The sequence below is a fragment of the Pungitius pungitius genome, chromosome 11 (genome assembly GCF_949316345.1).
Source record: "Pungitius pungitius chromosome 11, fPunPun2.1, whole genome shotgun sequence".
Lineage (NCBI taxonomy): Eukaryota > Metazoa > Chordata > Actinopteri > Perciformes > Gasterosteidae > Pungitius > Pungitius pungitius.
In genome coordinates, this window is record NC_084910.1 from 12,298,850 (window position 1) to 12,320,423 (window position 21,574).

At 43.0% G+C, this 21,574-nt stretch overlaps 2 protein-coding genes across 5 annotated transcripts; both read right to left on the reverse strand.

Annotated features, from left to right (window-relative positions):
* Positions 1–162: 162 nt before the first annotated feature.
* Positions 163–11,776, reverse strand: LOC119197523 (DENN domain-containing protein 3-like). Of its 4 annotated transcripts, XM_037453898.2 has the most exons (28): positions 11,664–11,776; positions 10,048–10,182; positions 9,376–9,565; positions 9,125–9,193; positions 8,867–8,982; positions 8,569–8,693; positions 8,365–8,476; positions 8,090–8,209; positions 7,903–8,001; positions 7,373–7,492; positions 7,120–7,235; positions 6,762–6,917; positions 6,571–6,667; positions 6,339–6,442; positions 5,971–6,158; positions 5,715–5,874; positions 5,422–5,617; positions 5,131–5,299; positions 3,992–4,272; positions 3,742–3,912; positions 3,380–3,509; positions 3,103–3,210; positions 2,463–2,602; positions 2,030–2,190; positions 1,766–1,902; positions 1,316–1,434; positions 1,096–1,233; positions 163–801 (listed from the first exon to the last, which is right to left on the reverse strand). In XM_037453898.2, exons 2-28 carry the CDS (start codon positions 10,129–10,131, stop codon positions 583–585), a joined length of 3,825 nt encoding a protein of 1,274 aa, XP_037309795.2. In that variant the 5' UTR covers positions 10,132–10,182; positions 11,664–11,776; the 3' UTR covers positions 163–582. The 4 variants fall into 4 exon arrangements, 3 of the variants coding, with proteins under 3 accessions (XP_037309795.2, XP_062421257.1, XP_037309796.2); XM_062565273.1 differs by lacking the exon at positions 11,664–11,776 and having other exon boundaries at positions 9,125–9,190; positions 10,048–10,221; XM_037453899.2 differs by lacking the exon at positions 11,664–11,776 and having other exon boundaries at positions 10,048–10,221.
* Positions 11,777–12,746: 970 nt separating this feature from the next.
* LOC119197979 (solute carrier family 45 member 4-like) lies at positions 12,747–20,183 on the reverse strand. Its single transcript, XM_062565275.1, has 12 exons — positions 19,953–20,183; positions 17,952–18,140; positions 17,689–17,868; positions 16,898–17,577; positions 16,647–16,787; positions 16,309–16,557; positions 16,019–16,138; positions 15,704–15,803; positions 15,455–15,535; positions 15,211–15,341; positions 14,899–14,967; positions 12,747–14,681 (listed from the first exon to the last, which is right to left on the reverse strand). Exons 1-12 carry the CDS (start codon positions 20,173–20,175, stop codon positions 14,394–14,396), a joined length of 2,451 nt encoding a protein of 816 aa, XP_062421259.1. The 5' UTR covers positions 20,176–20,183; the 3' UTR covers positions 12,747–14,393.
* Positions 20,184–21,574: the final 1,391 nt, after the last annotated feature.

Consider the following 21,574-nt stretch of genomic DNA (forward strand, 5'->3'; position numbering starts at 1 on the left):
TTTCTGAAATACAACTTTAAAGAGGAGGCTGCCTCTGTTTGGGGGAGACAAAAAGTAAGCAACTCACAAAACACCAGTATATGATGAGACCTGAAAATGGAATTTATTACCAAAGATTGATGAAAAAGCGTGAATGACAATTAGTATAGAGTTTAAATATTGTACTGCTGTTGACATCTTGACAAAATCCAGTTTTTTAAACAACATACTTAAGGCACGGACTTGACCTTTTGTGTTGTTTTCAAGAAGAAATAAAAAGACCTTCCTAAATGAGGACTAAACCAAATCTCTTACACATACCGCACTGTATTGTTTTGGTTTAAGGGTTCTCACGATACCACGAGTTCCGGTTACTATTCTGCGTATTTAACCACCAGTAGACAAACGGTTATCATATGGCCACAAATGATAATCCACCAAGTGAGAGAGAATCATTTTCCTGTCTCTTCGGAACCTCCCACAGCATCATCTTGTTGTCACAGTCAAATACTCAAAACACTATTATTCAACATGTCTTGTATAGAAACCCACAACTACCTTTTTTCTACTCCTTCCCTTTCTTCACAATTGCTTCCTCCACCTCTACTCGACTTTCCAGATGGCGATCTTGCCATCTCTGCTTGCAGAGCCACTGAGGACGTATCGGTCCTCAGCAGAGCAAAGTGTCTGGATGGTGTCTGAATGGGCCTGCAGCTCCTTGACCACAGTGTGGCTTTCTGCGTCCATCACCAGCACCTGACCTCTCAGCTGGCCGGCACTCTGACCTTCCGAACCGCTTCGGCCCCGACAGCCCATCCAGATCTGAGGGTAGGAGAGGGGCACCGAGGGATGGTAGCAGGGTTTAGGTGATAATGGAAAAGCAGCAGGGTAAAGAAAGGTGGGTGAATATACAGTATATGCACAAACAGACAAATGGTGTTCGAGTTACACAAATTCATAACCACTTAAAAAATGATGAGTAAAAGCCAAAGTTGTGTGTTAGAAAGATGCATGTTTGCAATCCTAATCACAACTAAACCAACTATTACCGTAGCAAGTGTTCAACACCCATTACGTATATAAACAAGTGAGTACTTGGATGTTACAGAATCTCACCTGATCCTTGACTCGAATCATACAGGTGACTCCGGAACTGCCAGGCAGGAGGATTCTCTCAGATGGGAGTCTGTGGTTGTCGGTGTGCCACAGACACAACTCCCCTGAGTCTGCACAGCCCGTCCACAATTGACCTCGCTGCTCAGAACGATGCAAAGAACCAAAAGTGTTTCAATGCAAACAAATGAAATGTAAGAATTGCTGAGAGTTGCAAATTCACCTCTGGGATGATGATGAAGCTGCTGAAGCTGCTGGACATACTCTGTACGTCCTTGGGAAGTGAGATTCTTCTTTGTGGAGTCCCACTCTTTTTCAGTTCCACAATGCAGTCCCCACAGCCTGCACATAGAAACACACAGAAACCTTTCAGAAAGCTCTTCCGCCCGGTAAGATGCATTTCGAGAAGTGATGTGTAGACGCTATCGGCCGAGTGCAGGCATGTTTGGATTGGGATGTAGGTCTTATAGACTGTGAAATGAGGGTAACTACATTGGCTGAGAAGAAAATGAAAAGCCTCCCTGACAGACAGAGAGAATTGGGTGCATTCAGCCTGTGAGCAGCAAAGAGGCTTTCAGTGGAGAATAAAAGATGCTCCAGGAGTTTGTTATTTAAGTTATTTGTTAGTTAATACGTTAGCGATGCAGGAAATGAAAGAACTGGCTTCACTTACGGCACCACAGGGTCCCATCGTAGATCTGAACGGAGGACAGACGGTCACAGCTGAGGTGGAGCTGTCGCTTCACTTTGAGACTGGCCGTGTCCCACTGCAGAATCGCCCCATCGCAGCTGCAGGAGTATGCCCGCTGACTGGGAAGGAGTTTGGGTGGGTCTTTCACTTTCGTTTTTTACACAACAAATCCATTTAAAAAAAGCTTTATATTAATATTTCACTGAATTAAATTGATGTCTTAACGAGAGATCATCACATCCCTACTTGTTGTGTTGATCTCTGGGGTCCAATGTGAGTCCAGTCACTTCGTGTCTGTGCTCAGTCAGCTGTTTGTTGCACGACATGCTTTGAGTGTCAATGATGTAGATTACTGAGTCCTGAGAGCCAATCCACACTTGCTCATTTACCAATCCCAGCATGCAGTTCTACTGGGAGGAGATGTGACATGGTTTCTGCGCTCAAATCGTTTTTTACTTTGAGACCATTATGCAGCTGTCCACACAAAGTATGTCCTGTTGCATGCGGTATACATTTAATTGTGTTCTTAAACTTTGAGTCTCTTGCTCATGAATCCAGATTTCTTTTTCATTGCAGTTTTATTCCCCGACAAGTTCAAACAGACTCGGATGTGTAAAGTCGACAGAGTTCCTTTTGAAGTGAATATTGCTACCAGTGAGTACAGCATTACTGCTCTCACCAGCTCTGACGCTCCCACCTGGATGCAGTCCTGCTGCATGGACCAGCTCGCTGCATCAAACACCACCACTTTGCCCCCAGTGAGAGCCACCCACAGCTTTGGGTTCATCTCGCTCTTTGAGTCATTGCTAGTCAGCTGACCTGGAGTGAGCCAGAAAGAGACAAAGGTGAGATAGCTGACTGCATGCACACCACTACCATTAAAGGGTAAAATATTGGTAAAGTATTTTACAGTGGACCGCCGTATTTATATTTCATCTTGAGTGGCAGTTAATAGATTTACATATAATAGAATACTAATGAGTTGTAATTGACTTTGGTAGAAATACCAATTCTGTTCACTATATGAGTGCATGGTTCAGTTCAGAGTTATTTCTTCAAACCACGGACGCCAGTGGCCTCCAGTGGCTTTCGTTCTCTCTCACAGTGGTGAGAGCTAATACACTGCACAACCAAAATAATGGGGTTATGTGGATAGGTTTCACTGGAGCATCTGCTGCCATACAAACATTTACAAAGAATCTCTGTTTCTTCAGTCATTCATTACAAAAAACATATTTGTCGCTCTAAACTATCTAACAAGACAATGTGTGAAAGTATGGAGCAGAAAATATGTGCAGATAGTCGGGCTTCATAAGTACCTGGTGTGTATAGCAGCACATGCACAGTCTGAGGTTCAGCCAGGTCCAGTGATGGGTTGATCTTGTGTTTTAGAGTCTCTGAGGTAGTTTTAGGCACCATCATGGGCACTGGTCACAGAGAAAATGTATTATTTAACTATACACTATTGTCTTCCATTTTAATGACCAAATGATCAATCCAATCAATTCTCTGTAGGATAATGGCAATCAAGATTTGAATCAGAATATATCTGAGCAAAGCAATGCTATTGAAAGCAAGACAAGAATGAGCTCAGACCTTCATGTTTGATTTGATCAAAGTAGGCCAACTTTGAGGCGGCAGCGATGGACCTCTGTGTCTGTAGGCAACCTGTGACAGCATCCATTAACAGGACGTTGGTTAGAGCCTCAGTCATGTACTGAGGGTCCTGAAGAGGCGGTTAATTATGACGAAACGTTAGTAGAGTACACTATCATCAACACAAGTAATGTACATAAAAAATATTAAACACAATTCTAACCTACTTTGTCAAAAAATAACTGTGTCCTAACAATAATTGTCATCACATATATTAGTAGGCAACAGTAAATGATTCAACGGTGTCTTCATGGATCCCGGCGTAGTGTTTAAAAATAGGGAGTTTATTATTCCAGAGGTACCTTGTGCTGGTCGGCCATCTTGCGTCCAGCCCACATCTCTCTCACGACGAGGTTCCAGAGTTCAGTCTCTGTCTTCAGATTGGCCTCAAACACCTCAACCCTACCAGAGGTCTTGATGTGAAGTGAAGGAATACGAAGAAGTAGTAAGGAAGCTGAGGCAATCTTCACCTCCTGCACAAATATCGAGAAGTTGTTTATTGAAATAGGGGAGCAGGGTTATGAATTAGTCATGATTTTAGAGGAAGTTGACCTGTATGTCTCTGAACTTTGTGATTTCCAGGAAGCCCTGTGGTCCAACAGTAAGTAAGATGAGACGTTTCTGAGTCATGGCAATTTTGCCAACGCCAAGGGAGGTCTTGACACACGACGACACCTTGTACACACACTCGCTATTGTCAAGACGGTCCATGACCTCAGAGGGCAAGTTGAGGTCCTGCGCCGCGGCCTCCGTCTCTTTCCACAAGGTGTAGAAGACTCGAAACAGATCGGAGACGACCTGCTTTGGCTGTGCTGGGACGGAGATGGAGGTATCTAACCAGATGCAAGCACACGTTCAAACAATTTTAAAACAAAGAGGCATTGATGGGGAAAGCAACATCTGCAAACACACGCATTAAACCACTCAAACTGATTAAGTCAGTTACACATTTTACCTCAGATCTGTCAGAATAGAGCATTTTATTGTTCTTCATGTGTTACTAAATGGCCATCTGGATTCAACACAGAATCCTACATGTCAATTACAATATTAATATAAAAGTATTCAATATTGCTGCTTTAATGGAGTTTTATGTAATCTATTCCATAACCAGTCCATACAATCTGAAAACTGTTCTAAAAAATAACTTCTGTGATAAATAAGTTCAAGTACAACACATGTAGGAATATAGTGCATCTGTTGACTTCAGTTGGACATATTTTTGCATTTAATTGTGAAAAGATTTTGTGTGTGTGTGTGTGTGTGTGTGTGAGCCCTAGAGAGCGTGCTGTACAGACGTACATCAAGCCTACAGAGAATTAAATGAGGCCAACAGATCAACAGCTGCCTGACGACACCATGTCGGCAACAAGTGATGTAATCGATTCAAAAGGATTTCATGTTCCGCTTGAAATAAAGAATTACTGTGAGCGTCACTTTAAAGTCCACCATCAAGGATTGTCAAAACAACACAATACCTTCAAGATGTATCCAATCATTCACTATGGATTTGGATCTTGAATCAGCACCAGTGATGGGATTGACTTTTTAGTGCTTTGACTTAACTGCTGGTTACAAAATACAGCATTTTTACCTTTGAGCTATGAAACACAAAGATATCCGATACCAAAAGCGTTACCTAAACGACACACACACACACACACACATACCGTCCTGCCTGCCTCACTTACCATCTCTTAGAGCATCAAATAAACGATGTATGGTTGCTACGTCCTTAACAATGCCGCACTCCTGAACGCAACGCACAAACTCTTCCTGATCCAGATGCTTTTGGGGAAGCTTAAATTTCTTGACATGGTCATCAGGCTGCACAGACACCTTCTCATTCTCTGTCCTCACCTAACAGGTGAGGATAAAAAGAAAAAAAAATCACATGCATCGTCACTACATCATTGCCAGATCAGCAGATCATTTTGTTGAGTTTGCATCCGTCCACCACAAGATGGGTTGTCAATACTGACTTTGAGTATAAATCTCTTGAGTTCCGGTTGCCTGTCGGCCTGCTGCCTCTCCTCCCGGTGCAGAGAGTCCACGAGCCATGTGACCAGCTGCGTGGGGAAGATGGCGATGTCGGTCCTGTAAAGGTTCTGGAAATCGCCCAGAGCGTCCAGCCGCCGCCAACACAATGTGCTAATGAATCCACGCAGGTAGTAGAATCTGCAGAGAAAACAATGCAAATAAAAAAAGGAAGGAGAAAAAAATTGAAAGAGAAAAGATAACAACACGCGCCTCAGAAACAACAAAAGCACAATACCTGGCGAGCAGCGCGAGGTTCTCGTTTTGGACAGAGAGGATGGCTTTGCCGAGCAGCCGGAGCAGCTCACTGTACCAACTTTGGACAGAGTGGAAGGACAGGGAGGCTGGGAAATCGGGGAGCTTGAACACTGTTGCCGCTTTAGGAGGATTTCTTGGCGCTAGGAGAGAACATGTAAGGAGAAGAGCAGAGAAACGTTGTGATCTTGTCCAGACATTCTATATCTATATCGTGAATGTTTGTGTCCATGTCCCACCGTGGTCAGACGCAATGGTCCTCGTCGGCGTTGGATTTCTCTTGAAGCCGATAGTGTGATCGTCTCCGAGGTTCGGGAGGCTCATCCCCTGTCTCGCGCTCACCTTGCTCACCGTGGTGGAGCTCTTTCTCCGTGCTAGGATCTCCTGCATGGTCGGTCTGCGTGGGACCTCAGCCGTAGCTTTCATCCTAAACAACACATGGTAAACACAACGCAACCCCGTTTGACTGGCCCAGGGAACTCAGTTCAGTGCCATGAGGTATGCTTGTGTTCACACTGAACGTTTGCCTGACTACTGGATTGAATCTGGCCTCAACAACTGGATTGTCATGTATTTTCAGTATATTGACTTGTGTTTAATGACTTACCGCTGCATCTCAGAGCGAGTGCTTTGTTCCAGTCGAGCAAAATCGTCAATTTTCTTGTTGAGACGATCCTTGAGGAAGAAATGGAAGATATGTGTTTCCAACACCTGCAACACAGCCATGTCCATTCAAAGATGAGCACCTCACCATTCAAGTTACATGTACATTATTATGGAAGATATATATATATATATATATATATATATATTTAAATATACATATAGTGGGTGTGTACCTGTTTGTAAAACAGCTGTTCGGATGGCTCTCTGCTTTTCAGGAACTCTTCACTGTTAAACACTCGATGTTCGTAGTTTAGGTGACTGCTAACGTCCCTGGTGTATACATGTACGTGAATAAATTGACAAATTTATTTTTTAGTGGAAAGGGGGGAGGGGGGGTGGATCTCAGAAAGAACACACGCTGAACCTGAATATGTTGACCATCAGTTCCAGTGTGATCCTCTGGATGTCGAGGTTGAGATTGTGTTGCCACGCTCTCCTTTTTGCCCTCTGCTCACTGACGTCAGTGCAGCTCGCATTTGGGCATTGATACAGGTCAAAATGAATCTGCAGTGTCCGACACCTGCAAAAACACAATCATGCCGTACATAAAGTAAAAAATACATATATACATTAAAAAATGTACATATTCATATACAAGTTTGAGAAACGGATGAGTATAGCTGCACGTCGGTCGTCCATGTCTGAATCCTATTTGTTTGCATGTCTGACGAGTAATGGTTTTAGTGCTTGAGTTGCATCATTCTGGGCGTTACTGTGAGCACCTCTGTGTGAAGCAGTCTGCAGCAGCCGCAGGGATCTGTGGTAGGTCCAGCGTCTCAGAACAAGAAGTGGAGACACTTCCGTTATCAATGTTGATCAGGACTAGATCATCTGTTTCCTGGAAGGAGGAAGATCAAGAATAAAATAAATCTCCTTCACAATTTAGTTGACTTTGTGGGAAAAAAAAGACTCAAATGGAATACAAAGTTTTAACCTAAAACCGTGACTAAAAGTTGCTAAAAGTTGTGTACTCACGGTAGCAACCTGTTCGAAATGGCTGAGATGGCATCCCATGAGAAAGGCCGTAGGGGCCATGACAAAGTCCAGCATGCTTCTGGCCAGGACAGGAACGTATGGCTGCTGCCACGACAAAGGCTGAAACATCAGAATCACTATTAAAAATATTCAAAGTATTCTTTTTCATAATTGGGATTTAGCTTCAGCACCCAAGGATACATTCATGCAAAAAGGGTTTTTTAAATTCCTGAATCTCAGCAGGAGGTCTTTGTTCTATTATGGCTACCAACAACAGCCCTACTGTTCACCCACGAGCCACAAAGTGCTTCTTCAAAACTCAATTTTATTTGATGAAGTAGTTATGAAATCATAGATGAGTTTGGAATATAATTGAATTCAATAGAAAATCTAGGGAGAGCAAGGTAGACTCTACTTCTCAATGTCTTTGCGTAGCTAATAGTTGTTGGATGCTGTGTCAATGCTATGAATGCTGTACATAGCACCATGTGGCCTTCACTGATATGCAGACACCAATTTTTTCAACAGACCTGCAGAAAAAGCAAGAGGCTCTCCGCCACCAGGGTGAGTCTGGCCCAATCAGCAGAGAACAACACCACCCGCTCCTCCTGCAGGAGACAAGAAAGCCCCTAAAGAGAAATACAGACAAAAACAGTTAATCGGAGCTTCCTCGCGGTTTCACTGGCATCAATTCAACACGTGTTGAGGTTGTAGTACCTGAAGTAGCTGCAGTGGACTGAAACAGAAGAAAGGCAGATGCAGGTCTAAATCTATAGTAGGATGGTCCTTGTCTTCTCTGGATGGTAACACAATGGTCAAAGGACACAAGGTAAACATCTGCAAAAAAACAACAACACAGGGCTACAGTGAGTTTTCATCTGTGGTTGGTCCACAGTGTATGTACACACTCACCACCAATATGAACCTGATTACTCCTGGCCCATGATATGATGAACATTAACATACACACACACACACACACACACACACACCAAATGTAGCTGTCCAGGTGGGGGGATAGGCACCAGCGCCAGTTTGGTTGCAAACTCCTTCACTCTCTCCTCCATGTCAGATAAAAGGCAGGTTCGTAGCTGGATTGACAGACTGACAAAGGACAAACAGACACAGAGAGGAAGATCCTGATTTGTTTCATCCAGTGAAGCTGAACCGTGGTGTTTTTTTACACCGTTTCTCACCATGACAGACAGTCTTTGAGTGCAGTGAAGTAAGGATATCTGGATATGACACAGAAACTGTAGGCAGAGAAAAGTCTAGGAAACTTTAAAGACCCAGCTCTGTACTTCAAGACAGACGTCCCTTCCTGTATAAACACAGGAAAGACAGTGAATTGATTTGTTTGGATGTGGGAATTGTTGAAACCAGCAAAACGCCAATCTTTCCGGGTCTTAAATACCTTTGTATTTGCATTATGTCAGAGATTGATTTTAGCAGTAACACATAGTGCTGTGAAGGATAACATGTAGTACTGAGTACCAGTATTGGTCGGTAACATTGCATAACTACTCCATGGGTCTTGTTGCCAAAGACATCGGTGAAAACCAGGAAGTGGAATTGTTCATCTTTCTGTTCGTTGGTTACTTGAAGCCCACCTAGAAACCAATAAAACACACAAACATAAGACATGATATAGTACAGTTACACATATAATATTACATCTGCTGAACAACGTTGCCAAGTTTAAAAATATATATATATCTCAATTGTTAATCCAAATGTGTGTGGAGGAAATACCCGGGAAGCAGAGATGAGGTAGAGCCATGAGGTCAATGTCTTTAGGAACACTCAGGTATTCATTTCCTGCTGAAATAATACAAAACTAAGTTACGCAAATATCTAATCCTAATGATAATATGGGTGAAATTAGGCCGAGGTCAAATCACACACCTCCATGGGGAGGAACATGTTTGAGGCGCAACAGAAGTTTGGAGGCCGATTGCTTATAAATGCGTGAATAGAAAGTCCAGAACAAACAGACATCACACCTTGGATGGAAGTTGCTACAGCTGATGGAGGTTGTTCCTTTTTCCTCCGGAGAAGAGAGCGCCGCCTCCTCCCATGTGACCTCACGGCTTCACTCTCAGCTGGTGATCTGCTAACGAAGGGAGGCGCCAGGACATGCAGCACCTCCGGCTCCAGCAGGAGGTGCTCTGGAGATCCATTTATGTCAATGGCCTAAGAGAGAGAGACGGCAATGTTCTTATCATAATTAGCTTTTAATCTACAACACAACAATGTGGCTTATTCCATTGTCAATATGTGTGTTCTCTCCCTTGCTCATTGCATAATTACTCGACGCCAAAGATGGTCTTCTTTGGGTTTTCTTTGAGTCTAAAATAACATACTTGGTCAATTAAAATCTGGAGAGAATTTTGCTTTTACTTTCAAACGTTTTTTAGGAGGCATATTTTTTTTATTATTACATACGGGGAGGAAGCCTGAAAGAGAGAGGTTTGAATCCAGACAGCAGTTTTCATAGACCACTGGGACCGTTTAATTGACTTCTGGTTAATGAAATAAAAGTAATTCAACATGGGTTCTACCAGTACTCGCCATACTAAACAATCATGGAACACCAGCAAAACTTAATAAATAATAAAATGATTCACCCAATGAATACAACAGCACTCAGTATGATTGCATTTGGAGGCGAATACCTGGTAGACTTCACGGAGTTTGTCGCTAGATGCTCCAAGGACCACACATGCTTCCAGGAGAACGGGAGGCGACCGGTCGGCCATCACTGACACCAGTCCAGGACCCAGTTGGACCAGCGGAACAACTCAGACCTGCTGGATCACAACGACAGACGGAGACCAAGAAGAGCGGAGAGTACAGTGAGCCAGAGGAGCAGAAGAAAACATCAGCGCGAGAAAATAACCCTGCACCGATCAGCTAAATAAAGTCACATGAGTGCTTGTTTTCCAACTCGTTACAACCGGCGCTCTTCTCATCAACAACAACTTCTAAACAATATGTCCCATTTTTCCAAGAAACAGTCCCTCTGTAATTATTACCACCATGAGAATAAGAAACAGAGTTGAATTTGATTTGGTCACATCAGATACTTTAACTGAATCATAACCCATTATCTTCAACAATTTAGTACACTGTGTTATTGGATTACTATCAGTCTTTGGAACAACATATTGTTGCCAGCAGATTATCAGCTTGTCAATTTCACAGTTTGTGTGAAAATGTTTTAGGAATTCATATGTAAGTAAAACAATTCAATTATTAAACTGATTCATGCTATGTGGGGGAAAAACATCAAACACGATGTCACTCATCATGCAATTGCACATCCACATGATGTGATAACACACAGACACATTATCCAACATTCCCATCTTTGCTGTTCTCTTTCCTTTCATGCCGTGCTGCTTAATACAATTGAGTCACCACATTGAGAAGCAAATCATTTTAAATCACATTTTCCCTTTTTCCTGCTTTGGTCCTTCCTTGGAAAATTAGACTCACGTGTGCAGAGCAGGATGGAACATGCACACACAAAGGCAGAGAAAAGGACTTGTAACGAGGCCACCATGAATGGGCTGCGTGGATAACATGTTGATATCATCCTATGTGCATAGGAAATACAGCATGCTTATATACGTATGTTTTTATCCTTATTTTAATGTTGAAGTTTCATTAAAAAATTTTAATCTTTATTATCATTGCAAGTGAATAATAACTAATCAAAGAAATCCAGGCATACATGAATTACTGAATCATCCCTGAAGCATTACTGAAGGCGGACCAGCTGGCCTGCTGCTATTGCTACGATCATAATGTACTTAATGTCCATTCGCATGATGCTGGACACACAGGGCACGTTCCACATCAAACCATGACGACACAGTAATAGCGTCACATCTGCTGATATGACACAAACACAACAATCTTACACATTAAACAATGCTATAAAAGATCCAAGAGGTTTTTACGTCTGACCTTTGGAATACATTAAATGGAAAATGAAGTGTGCAAAGCAACTGACCCTGGATCATGTCTCCAACTGTAAATGTTATGCTTTATGTCAAAAGAAAACCGTTGATCCTGCTGTAAGATGAATGAACTCTTAGGGCGTGTAAAATGTGAATGCAAAATAAACGTTTGGCACAGACGTCTCCCACCGTACATGTACAATGAGTACTGTTTTATTGCGCCTGACGCTCGTGACAAGCTGCACGGGTCAGAGGATGTTTCCATTCTATTGTCGGCGATATTTTGAAGTCTTTAAAAGTTAAGCCTTTTCTTTCAGGTCACCAACCTCCTCACCGGCTCCTCGCCGATCCTCCTTCACGTCCAGTGACAGCATCCGCAGCTATGAACTCGTTCCAAAAGCACCGCAAACTGCTGCGGAACAAACGCTAAAAAGCCTCAGGTTATTCTGGTCCCCATTTGACCGACTGTCTCTCGCTGCTTCCTGTTTCTCTTTGAGTGACTATAACATGATGATTTGGTGAAGCACTATGCCTTATCATACACAGCCTTCATTTGTCGAATAACAATAGCTCATATTTTCCAATATATTGTTAATTTCTTATATATTTGATCACATTTAGTAAATTAAGTGTGATGGCTTTTTATTATTACGCCACCAGAGGGCACTGTTGTATAGAAAAGTGTAGAGGCGTTTTAGAATACTGTAATGTGTGTAAATTCAATTTAACAAAACTCAAATTTGTTCATCCTAATTTTCATCCTATTCTTACTGCAAAAATCTCTCTGTTTCTTCATTTCAGGCCTATTTCCGCTCTGCGTGGCACTGCGCCGGGCTTTAATACTCATGTGTTTTAATGCAAGGACTCCTTGAGGCCACCCATTGGTTGTTCCTTAATGGTACAACACGAAAATGTTCTATTTAGTAAACATTGTATATATTTCAGTCACTTGTGGTTCAACATCTGGCAAATTCACCCTCCTGGATGTGTCCTGTAAGTCACATGCACTGTGGTAATAAATGCTACAATGACGGTTTTCAGGGAGGCTTTGGTCGAGGTTTACTTCCTGTCACCTGCCAAGGAACACATGGGTTCTTTGTTGCTATTGCATTAACAAACCTTGGAAAAGCAATATAATTCAATGGTTACAACAACTGCAACAGGAAATACAGCTGGGAATTACTGTCAAGTTTAATTTTTTTTTTTAAAGTCTTATCTGGGAATTTACGACTTGTCGGGAGCACCATCCGAGTGACACGTAGTCTGTCATTATTGTTGTAGTTACTCACACTAGCCTGAAGGTGGTGCTGATTGAAAAGTAATTGAGAGGATTTGCTTATATTTAAATAATTCAACTTAATTTTTGTAATTATTTAAAAATGATTAAAGACAGCGATTAATGAAGACAATTCATGCACAGATTTGAAAATTGCATTTAAAAACAGACACAAGTGAAGGGAAAATAATTTTAAATAAAAAATATCCCCACATTGTACAAAATACTGTGCAGCAAAAAAAAACAAATATTCACTTAAAACACAGCAACAATAGAGAATCATCATAAAGAATTCACATTTAAAAAAATCATAATTAAGCAGGGGCCTGTTCCAAGAATATCAAATATACGGCTTTGTTGGTAAAAACATAGTTTCTCCCTAAAACCTCTTTTAGAAACATTTAAAGTATATAATAATATAACACAACTTGAAAGGAATAGAGGCTGGAACAAAAAACAGGTCTTTGGTCCACCTGCATGTACTCGTGATAAAATAGTGAAAAATAAATGTGCCGACAGACCTCAGAAAAAGGAATATTCCTTTTCTGTTACAGATAAAATTATTCTTTTACAAATACCTCCAATTGCATGGAAATAAGAAATAATAACCTGTATGTACCCTAACTTCTTGTCAACAAGTGTTTTATAAAAAATAAAAAACTGGTCCATCAAAATAACTCAATGGCACAAACCTAATGCTTCAAACACAATTGACTGTTTTAGTATTTGTAGGGAAATTGGTGATTAGTTCCATTATTTTATTTAAAATTTTCCCTTTTATATCTGATGCAAGACATCATTATATTCACGGCAGGCAAAGACGATGCGTAGCAAGCAGGAAACAAGGTAAAAATTCAAAGGTAAACTCCTTCCTTGCTCTGACACAAAATCTGTTAAGCAATTTGGTTTTGTTATTTGTTGTTTGAGTTGGACAAACATTTAAAGAGGGAAGTGAACCGTTAGGTCCGGTGTTTCTTTTAAAGATTCACTTGGTCATTACACCCCCACCCAGAGGCATTTAGAGTTTGCATAGATCAGTGTTAAATCATAGGAATGTAAAAATCAAACTTCGCTGTAACAAATGTTGCATTGGAATTGGTTGTCCACATTGTTGCCTTCAGTGCCAAAAAAGCATTTTTTTACAGCTTCTGACAAAACATTTCTAGTGTATCATGCTGTGAAAGGAGAACAGAACTTTTTTCTGAACCGGTTTTTCTTTTAACAGAAAAGGAAAATATTAAGTCCTGTGTAACTACGTTTCCATGTAGCGGATTCAGACTGTAGATGTGAATAAAAAGGGTGTATGAAATCGCTATATCAGCAACAAATGTAGAAGACCTTGAAACATGCCATTTATAACAATATAATCTAAAATATGCATGAAGCGAATGGTAAAAAATGAACAGTTTTAAGTCAACATGTAATGGAGAGTTACACACTCCCACAGCACTAGGATTGTTTATCAAGTAGTTGTAGAGCAGCTTGGCGAAGTAAAATGTCACATATTACATCATTCTGTTTAGGAGCGAGACAAAGTGCTCGGTGTGCTTCTCTGTGTTTCTACAATAAAGGCTTCCATTTGAATTGGTAGTGTGCGCTAGGTTAGTTTGTCACAAAGTCACTTCCATTTGGCTCTTGGTGTTTAATGGCCTACCTTCATCCATCCAGCCATCTATTTGTTTTATAGTTGAGGTAGCAACAATAAGAAGACATTTGGTATAATCCATAAAGGTTGTGGTGTGCGCTTAGTGAGAAGAAACCCACAGTTTTTTTTACACGCTCAGGCAACAGAGTGATTCTCTTTCTTCTTCAAAATATCTCCATCTGCGAGGTCCACACGAGCCAAACTCTGGTCCACATTTGGGTCTGAACATCGAGCTATACCCACCGGGCCCAGGTCCTGCTCCGAGCCGCTGGGCTCCACATCAGGATAGATGACCAGGAAGCAGGCAGTAAGGAAGCCAAGGAAGGAGCCTCCAGAGGCCACTGCAGGAATGACACGCACACTCCCAACTGCGTCCACCACCGCTCCGAGCGCAGATGCAACCAGAATCTGGCTGATATAGACCTGGAAACAATTCCATATTATAATATGACACTTGTGGGTTCCATAGATTTGTATCAACACCGTAGGGAAGAAAGCACTTGATTATTACACACGTTCGGAAAAATACACCATGTTCCTCACACCCAAGATGACCGTGTGTCTGAATCCGTTGAAAGGGAATGAGAATGTGTCCCGGTTTTGCTATTTCAAAAGCAAAATTTGGGAATTGAGTGCTTACCTGACAGGTCAAGATAGCGCAGTCAATACCAAAACCTCTTCTAGTGTTTTCTGGACTGTGGTGAATGTACTGAGGAGGAAGGGAAGAGACGGTCACATCAATCACACATGGAACAGATTCAAATGTTGACACACGTGATGGTTGGGTTGATTGCAAAGCAAAAGTCTATATTACACTACATTGCTAAATATATAAAACATGTAAAAACATGTTTTGCCTGCGTGCCACATACATGCTCCCATCTGATTCTGATGTTTTGTTGCACATTGCCAGGCTCAAAGCATGGATGCATGGATGTGTGTGTGTACATACCTCTTTGATTTCATGGTACTGCCCTAGTAATGCATAAGGACAGTAGGAGATGCTCATGGAGATGATGCCCATGCTACTGATCATCACCATGGCAACATAAACATTAGGGAAGATTGCCATGACAGCAGTTCCTAGGGTTAGAGAGATGACAAATTAAGAGGGAAAAGGGAACGTGCAACTGCTTCTAAATCCAGCATACTTCAATCCACTGCTGTCTGCTCGTTATGTTAATGTGCCAACTGACCTATTGAGAATCCCAGAGTTCCAAAAATGTAGACGATCTTAATGCTCAGATCAAAATTATCAAGGTACTTCTGAAGGATTGCTGAGTGGAGTGATGGAAAGAGGGTAAGAGAGACATTTTTGTTACTGGAGGAAGCGCAGGGAGGCAGATTAGAGACATAAAACAGACACTCCCATCACTGACCACCTGTTTTTCAATGTAAATGTAAATTTAAATTCAAATCTAATGAAATGGAACATTGTGTTTTACCTGAGCAGAGAGCAGCAGTAGCGGCATAAACCACCAGTCCCCAGCAGCCCATCTGTACCCCTCTGTGATAGTTGAGTAACTCTGTGGAATTGCCTGCTGCCTGAAAAGGTTTAATATTTCAATGTACTAGTACACTTTACTTGACCAATAGATTGAGCAACTGAATGTCCAAATTTGGCATACAAAGTTACCTTTGTGGGTATTTATATCAAATAATGATGTGTTCTTAAGTCTATATGATATGTAGGTCAGGACATCTAAGCACCATGACAGTATTCAACTTAAGCTGCTATTTTGCCACACATTTGTGTTTACCTTGGGGTCTCCGTGGTAGATGACTTGTCCCATGAAATCAGTGTAAAATACAGCTTCAGCTATGATGGAGAACCATGTGAGGAGGTGACACACACACAATGTCCACAGCTGCCTTGGCATCTGCCGAGGACAGAAAAGACACAAGGAATCAAGACCACCAAGTGAACATCACAATTATTTATGTTAGTTTGGTTTATTACTTCTAACAACAGAGCGTAAAATTTAGAAAATGTGATGCAGTGCAATAGTTAAATAGGATAAAATACATATTAAATGCATTTGCAATTTACCTTCAACATCGACAGCCAGAGCAGCCGAACGGTCGTACCGTCGTCTGATCCGCCCGCACTGCTGGAGCCCTCAGACGACAGGCTGCTGGCTGACAGGTGCAGCTCTCGCCTGTGTGTGTGCCCCTGGAGCTCACTGAGGTCATTCAGACTGCAGGAGCTGGTGATTGGCCGAGATCGCCACTGGGACGTTTTACGCAGTCGATAGCGCTGTGATCCAACTCGTCCGTAGTAGGAGAAAGTGAAGGAGGGCTAAAGCGACAAAAAGACCAACTTCAGCTTTTTCACACTTTTTTTTTTTTTTTTTAAAGTAATTTCAAACAAGGAGCATCCGATCGCACCTGTCTGTAGAAGGTGTGTGGGTGTGGTCGTGGTAAAACTGAGGCGTGGAAGGGGCGGCATGGCAACACAGCCGAGGATTGGCCGTTGATCACATTGCAGTGGTCCGAATAAGCATGAGCACCATTGACAGGCTTGACCTGCTGGGACATATTAAAAGTCAAAAAGGGAGGCTCAAAACATGGGACAAAATATCTGAAAAATAGTAAAGAAGAACACAAATAGCACTTGCCATCATAACAGCTGATTTCACCCGGGTTTTCAGATGTGCGTCGCCTGAGCCACCGATCTGAAGGAGAGGGAGGTCGTTTGTTGCACCGTCGAGCTCCGACCTCTCCGGATCCGTCGGCTCTAAAACCACCATCCTATCAGAAAGAGCTGCCGGCCCCCCAGAAGGAGACGAGGACTCAACACTGTGGTTGGATGGCCTGAAAGCATCTTCCAGCTCCGCCTCTGTCTCCGGCAGAAAGTGTTGCAACGGTGGAAGGAAACGCTGTGAGTCCGGGTCGAGGTCAGAATCCAACTCAATGGTAGCGTCTGGCATGGCCAAGACCGAATCGCTTTTACTCCGCACGCGCTCCATGGCAGCAAAGTCCACTTCTCCTTCCTCGGGATCGGATTCGTTGTCCTCTCCGGACTGGGCTCGAGCTGAAGCATCCTCCTCGGCAATCACATCAAGCAACGGCGCCGTGTGGCCGACGGCCCCGAAAGACAACTGGCTGCTAGACTCCCCCCCCGCCTCCCTGTCTCTAAGCTGGTTGGAAGGAGCGAAAGGTTGCTCGGGGATGCTGAGCATGTGCAGTGTGACGGAGATGATGAAGATGATGCCCGCAAACAAGAAGAGGACCTGCTCCTGCGACTTAAATGCTTGGCCCAGAGCTGTGCCGGTCCAGTCAAGACCCCCCAGCATGTAGCCCACCGCTCCGCCGAGCCCTGGGGCAACAGATGTAGACACAGATGCACAGGTCAGGGGAAAAGTACAACAAGCCTCTGAGACTGTGTGTGTGTGTGTGTGCACGCGTTCGTACATGCATGTAGTCTTACCAGCAGAGAACGCATGAATATTCAAGGCCATATCTTGCTCGTCGGTGTCAGCAACATCGAGAAGATAAGCTCTGATTGGTCCCTCTGAGGCATCAGCACTGAAGTCCAACACCACCACACCTAGCACGGTGAGGATGATGCCAATGGGCTGGCTGCTGGGACTATCACCAACAGAGAGGCCTAAGAGAACACCATGAAACATACACAGATGGGGTTCAACTGTGACAGTAAAGCGGGGATCTCCTCTGAAACCTTGCACTCACCTATCAATGATCCGTTTAAGAACAGCGCCACACCGAGCAGCACACCTACGCACAGGGCCAGAATGAAGGGCCTTCTCCGGCCCCATCGCAGAGTACAGCGGTCACTGGCTGAGCCGATCACAGGTGTTAAGACCAGACCCAGGATAGGACTGAGGAACCATGTCAAACTGTAATATTGCTCAGGAAGACCTAGAAAGTGCACACAAAATGTTTCAACACTTAAATAACAGTCTACTATCGTTACTGTTGGACTAGGTGACATCAGTTTTAATTTCTATTTTGGGGGAAAGACTGGATGACAAACATTACTTTACCACAAAGGTACATTCTTTTTATGAAATTGGACCACATTGTTGAATAATGAGCTACGTTATTGCAGCAACATGGGTTTTTTGATAAATTGTCTGTTTTCAAAATACAATCTCTTTGAAGACTTGACAGGATTACAGTGACAGCTCAAGGAAATAAGAGACAGTGGAGGACACTTAAACAGGAATGTAAATAGGAAAACATGTTACATGAAAAGTTCAGCCCTTTATCTGTAGTGTTAGTTATAGTTTGCCTTTTGTGTTCTTGATTCTAATAAATCAAGCACTGATTTACTTCTTTTTTCCCTTTGAAATCTTTAACTGTAATAAACCTGTGATAAATATATGTGACATTTACTAAAAGGCACTGCACGGCTGTCCGTCTTCGGTTATAATAAAATGGATGTCTCTGCTGGACGACAAAATCGGGATTTTCCACCCCTTATAAAGAAGTGGTTTCAGTGCGCTGGCTGGTTCTCACAGGAACAACATGTTACCCATGGTGCCCTGCTTTGCTCCTGTCTCCACTCTCCCTTAAGTCAACAAAACATCAGATGACTTATTGCAGATGGAAAATTTTGAATTTCCGCCCTCCGATTGGTACAGACTCTCTATCTGTCGCTCTCTCTTGCTAAGGGCACCACGGCAAGTCTTGACTTGCACCTGCTGGGATTCTTCTCCCAGTGTAGCAGCATTAAGCAGTGCTTTGAATCAGTAGTTCTCAGTCTCATACAAGCACGGATGTGAAGCCACAAGGAAAAGGCACATGCTCAGGCAAGGGGTGGGTTACAAATTCCAGACTGCCGTTTCCTATTATTCTACGGATGGACAGATGGCGTCTATAAGCCAGAGTGCAGCAATGCGTCGTCAGAGGCAGCCAAGGAGACAACCGCTGGATAATGTTGGACAGTCGTTGTGTTTTCAGCGATGCAGTGTGAAGACAAGAAGCAGAGCTAAAAAAACATCCTGATTGCATTTGAATTTTGCCACAGAACCATATGCATGGCTGACAGCTAAGTCCCTCTTGAGGTTAAGATTGGACGAGTTGCATTTCATTGGTAGATTTTAATGGGTTATTCTCCTAAATGGGGAAACAAGACATGTCATTTGACTGTCACATTCAGTTTCCATTCTCAAAAGAAGGATCCTTCCTTGTGACGACTTCCTGTCTGCGGTGTATAATTATTGCTAGTCAGGGTTCTTGAGGGGACATTGCCATGACTTTGAAATGTGTTTGACCAATCTAGCAATGGAACTGACATTGCAGTATCCAAGCTAAACTGGACACCCCCAAAAAAGATCTCTAAAACATCAACAAAATTGAGTTGGCTTGAAAGTTATTTTTCTTTCTTTCAATATTGTGAAAAGGGAGTAAAACACAGAGACTAAAATGTGCTATGTTAGACATTCCTGTCATACCTAGCCAGGCGAGAATGCCTTTGTTCCATTTCTGCTATGGTGGCAAACCTGCCATGTAACCTGATTGGCTACTTCTGGGCACATACTGTAGGTTACATGACACATTGGTGAAGACCAACAGATCCAGTCTGCCTGATGACAGTCAAGTTTCACATCCACTCCAATTTCCTGACACTAACCAGGTGAACTCTGCCACACTGGGCAGATAGAACGTTGTTCTGCCTTCGTCTGTGCCCAATGTGTGTGTCTGCATGCGACTGCAATGTCACCTTACCGATCTGCAGCAGCACCGGCGTCACCAGGGCGGTTTCCATGGCGTAGCAGAACTCGCGTCCAAACATCACTGCCCCATGCATTACCCAGCGATACAGAGGGATCTGCATACCGCGGCCCTCTCCTTCTGACTCTGTCTCGCTCCCTCTCTGTTCTGCTTCTTCCTTTGGGGTCATCTTCTCCGGGAGGCCAGACGCCTCCCTCTTCTCCGCATCTCCTCCCATCACAGTTTGCTAATGGGTTTATTTAGTTTGGAGAATCGTTTATGTCAGTGTTTAATACTTACAAACTATTTCCTATATGTACGCAGAACTGCCCACTATGTTATTATATGCTGATACAACATGTAATGTCCAGGGTCTCGATCATTCCCTGTGTAAGAGAAGCCATCCAGAAAGATTAATCGGAGAGCATCTAATAATTTGGCAAATAATTGAGTAGCAAGGAAAGATAATTAATGAGATCACTATGTGCAAAAATTCTTAGTTTATTAGCTTAATTTCTCCACATATTTGATCATGTGGCTATCGTGCTGACATGTCACCGGTTGCACAGCGCAGGAACACATTGCCAGAGCAATGGCGCGCGTGTGGATTCTAAATTCAGGGAGAGCAGAGAAGTCCAGTGTAGCTCCAGAGGTATGTGCACAGAAGAGCAGAGGTGGTGGGAGAGGAGGTGGGAATGTTTGTGTTGTGGGATCCGGTAGCCTTGAGATGGGTTAACAAAGGTCTGTGAATGCGTTTGCTGCGGCTGACTAGTTTGTGCTGGAGGTTGGGCGCATGCAGTGTTTGAATTGGTTCCCTGTAAGCGCACTTCCTGGCACAGCGGCGGCTTTAAGGCGTGTGGAAACTTTTTGGCAGAGACCCACTGAGTGACACATCAACCTGCAGAAAACAGACAACGGTTATATAGTAAGCCAAAGCTATAAAATATTACACAGGGGCATCTTGCCTCGGTGTTAACGGTCTCTGTGCGGTAGGGTATCAAAGGACAATACCCTCAGAGTGTCAAAATGTTTTGGTTAGATCACGTGATGGAAAACAAACCCCGTTTGCTTGAGGTACACAGACTACCAATTAAGACTCGTGTAACTTGACTTGTTTGTGCGCGGTCCTAGCATTCTTTCTATGAGACGTTTAATAAAAAGGAACAAAGGCCGAAGCAGTTGTGACGCACCTTAGTGATCGGAGATTACTATAAAAGGTTTGATTCATTGGAGGCGCGAGGAAAAGCAGCGTTAAAGGAAATCTGCCCCCTGTTAACGTTAAGTCACGAACATGTTCATGTTGACACACAATAAACACGGTTAGTTACGCGTCGCACGGATGCGAAACACTCATGTGACACGTCTGCTGTCGAACGTTTTGCTGTTTCCTTGAGTGACGTGTTGCTGTCGCGGAGTGAGGACTCAACAAGTCCTTAACTTGTATGAAATCCATCTTAAACGGCCATGTTCAGCTCGCGGACATCTCTGCTATCAGTATCACGTGCACAATTTACCTGAGCCACCTACCGACCTTATCTGCAGCCTACGTAATCGATAACCGGAATGATTAACGTTGAGTTTGTACGACGTGTTGCGCGTCGGGGTGGTGCACGTGGACAATACCAATTGATAACGTT

What these genes read in the sequence shown, in the direction of transcription:
- LOC119197523 (XM_037453898.2), bottom strand. Translation starts at nt 10,131, where the DNA reads ATGGCCGACCGGTCGCCTCCCGTTCTCCTGGAAGCATGTGTGGTCCTT. An exon ending in ATTTCGAACAGGTTGCTACC is followed by an intron (nt 7,236 to 7,372) that starts GTGAGTACACAA and finishes TCCTCCTTCCAG; the next exon opens with GAAACAGATGATCTAGTCCT. An exon ending in CCCAGAGATCAACACAACAA is followed by an intron (nt 1,903 to 2,029) that starts GTAGGGATGTGA and finishes ACTCCTTCCCAG; the next exon opens with TCAGCGGGCATACTCCTGCA.
- LOC119197979 (XM_062565275.1), bottom strand. Translation starts at nt 20,175, where the DNA reads ATGGGAGGAGATGCGGAGAAGAGGGAGGCGTCTGGCCTCCCGGAGAAG. An exon ending in CTTAAACGGATCATTGATAG is followed by an intron (nt 17,869 to 17,951) that starts GTGAGTGCAAGG and finishes GTGTTCTCTTAG; the next exon opens with GCCTCTCTGTTGGTGATAGT. An exon ending in TCTGGCTGTCGATGTTGAAG is followed by an intron (nt 16,139 to 16,308) that starts GTAAATTGCAAA and finishes TGTCCTCGGCAG; the next exon opens with ATGCCAAGGCAGCTGTGGAC.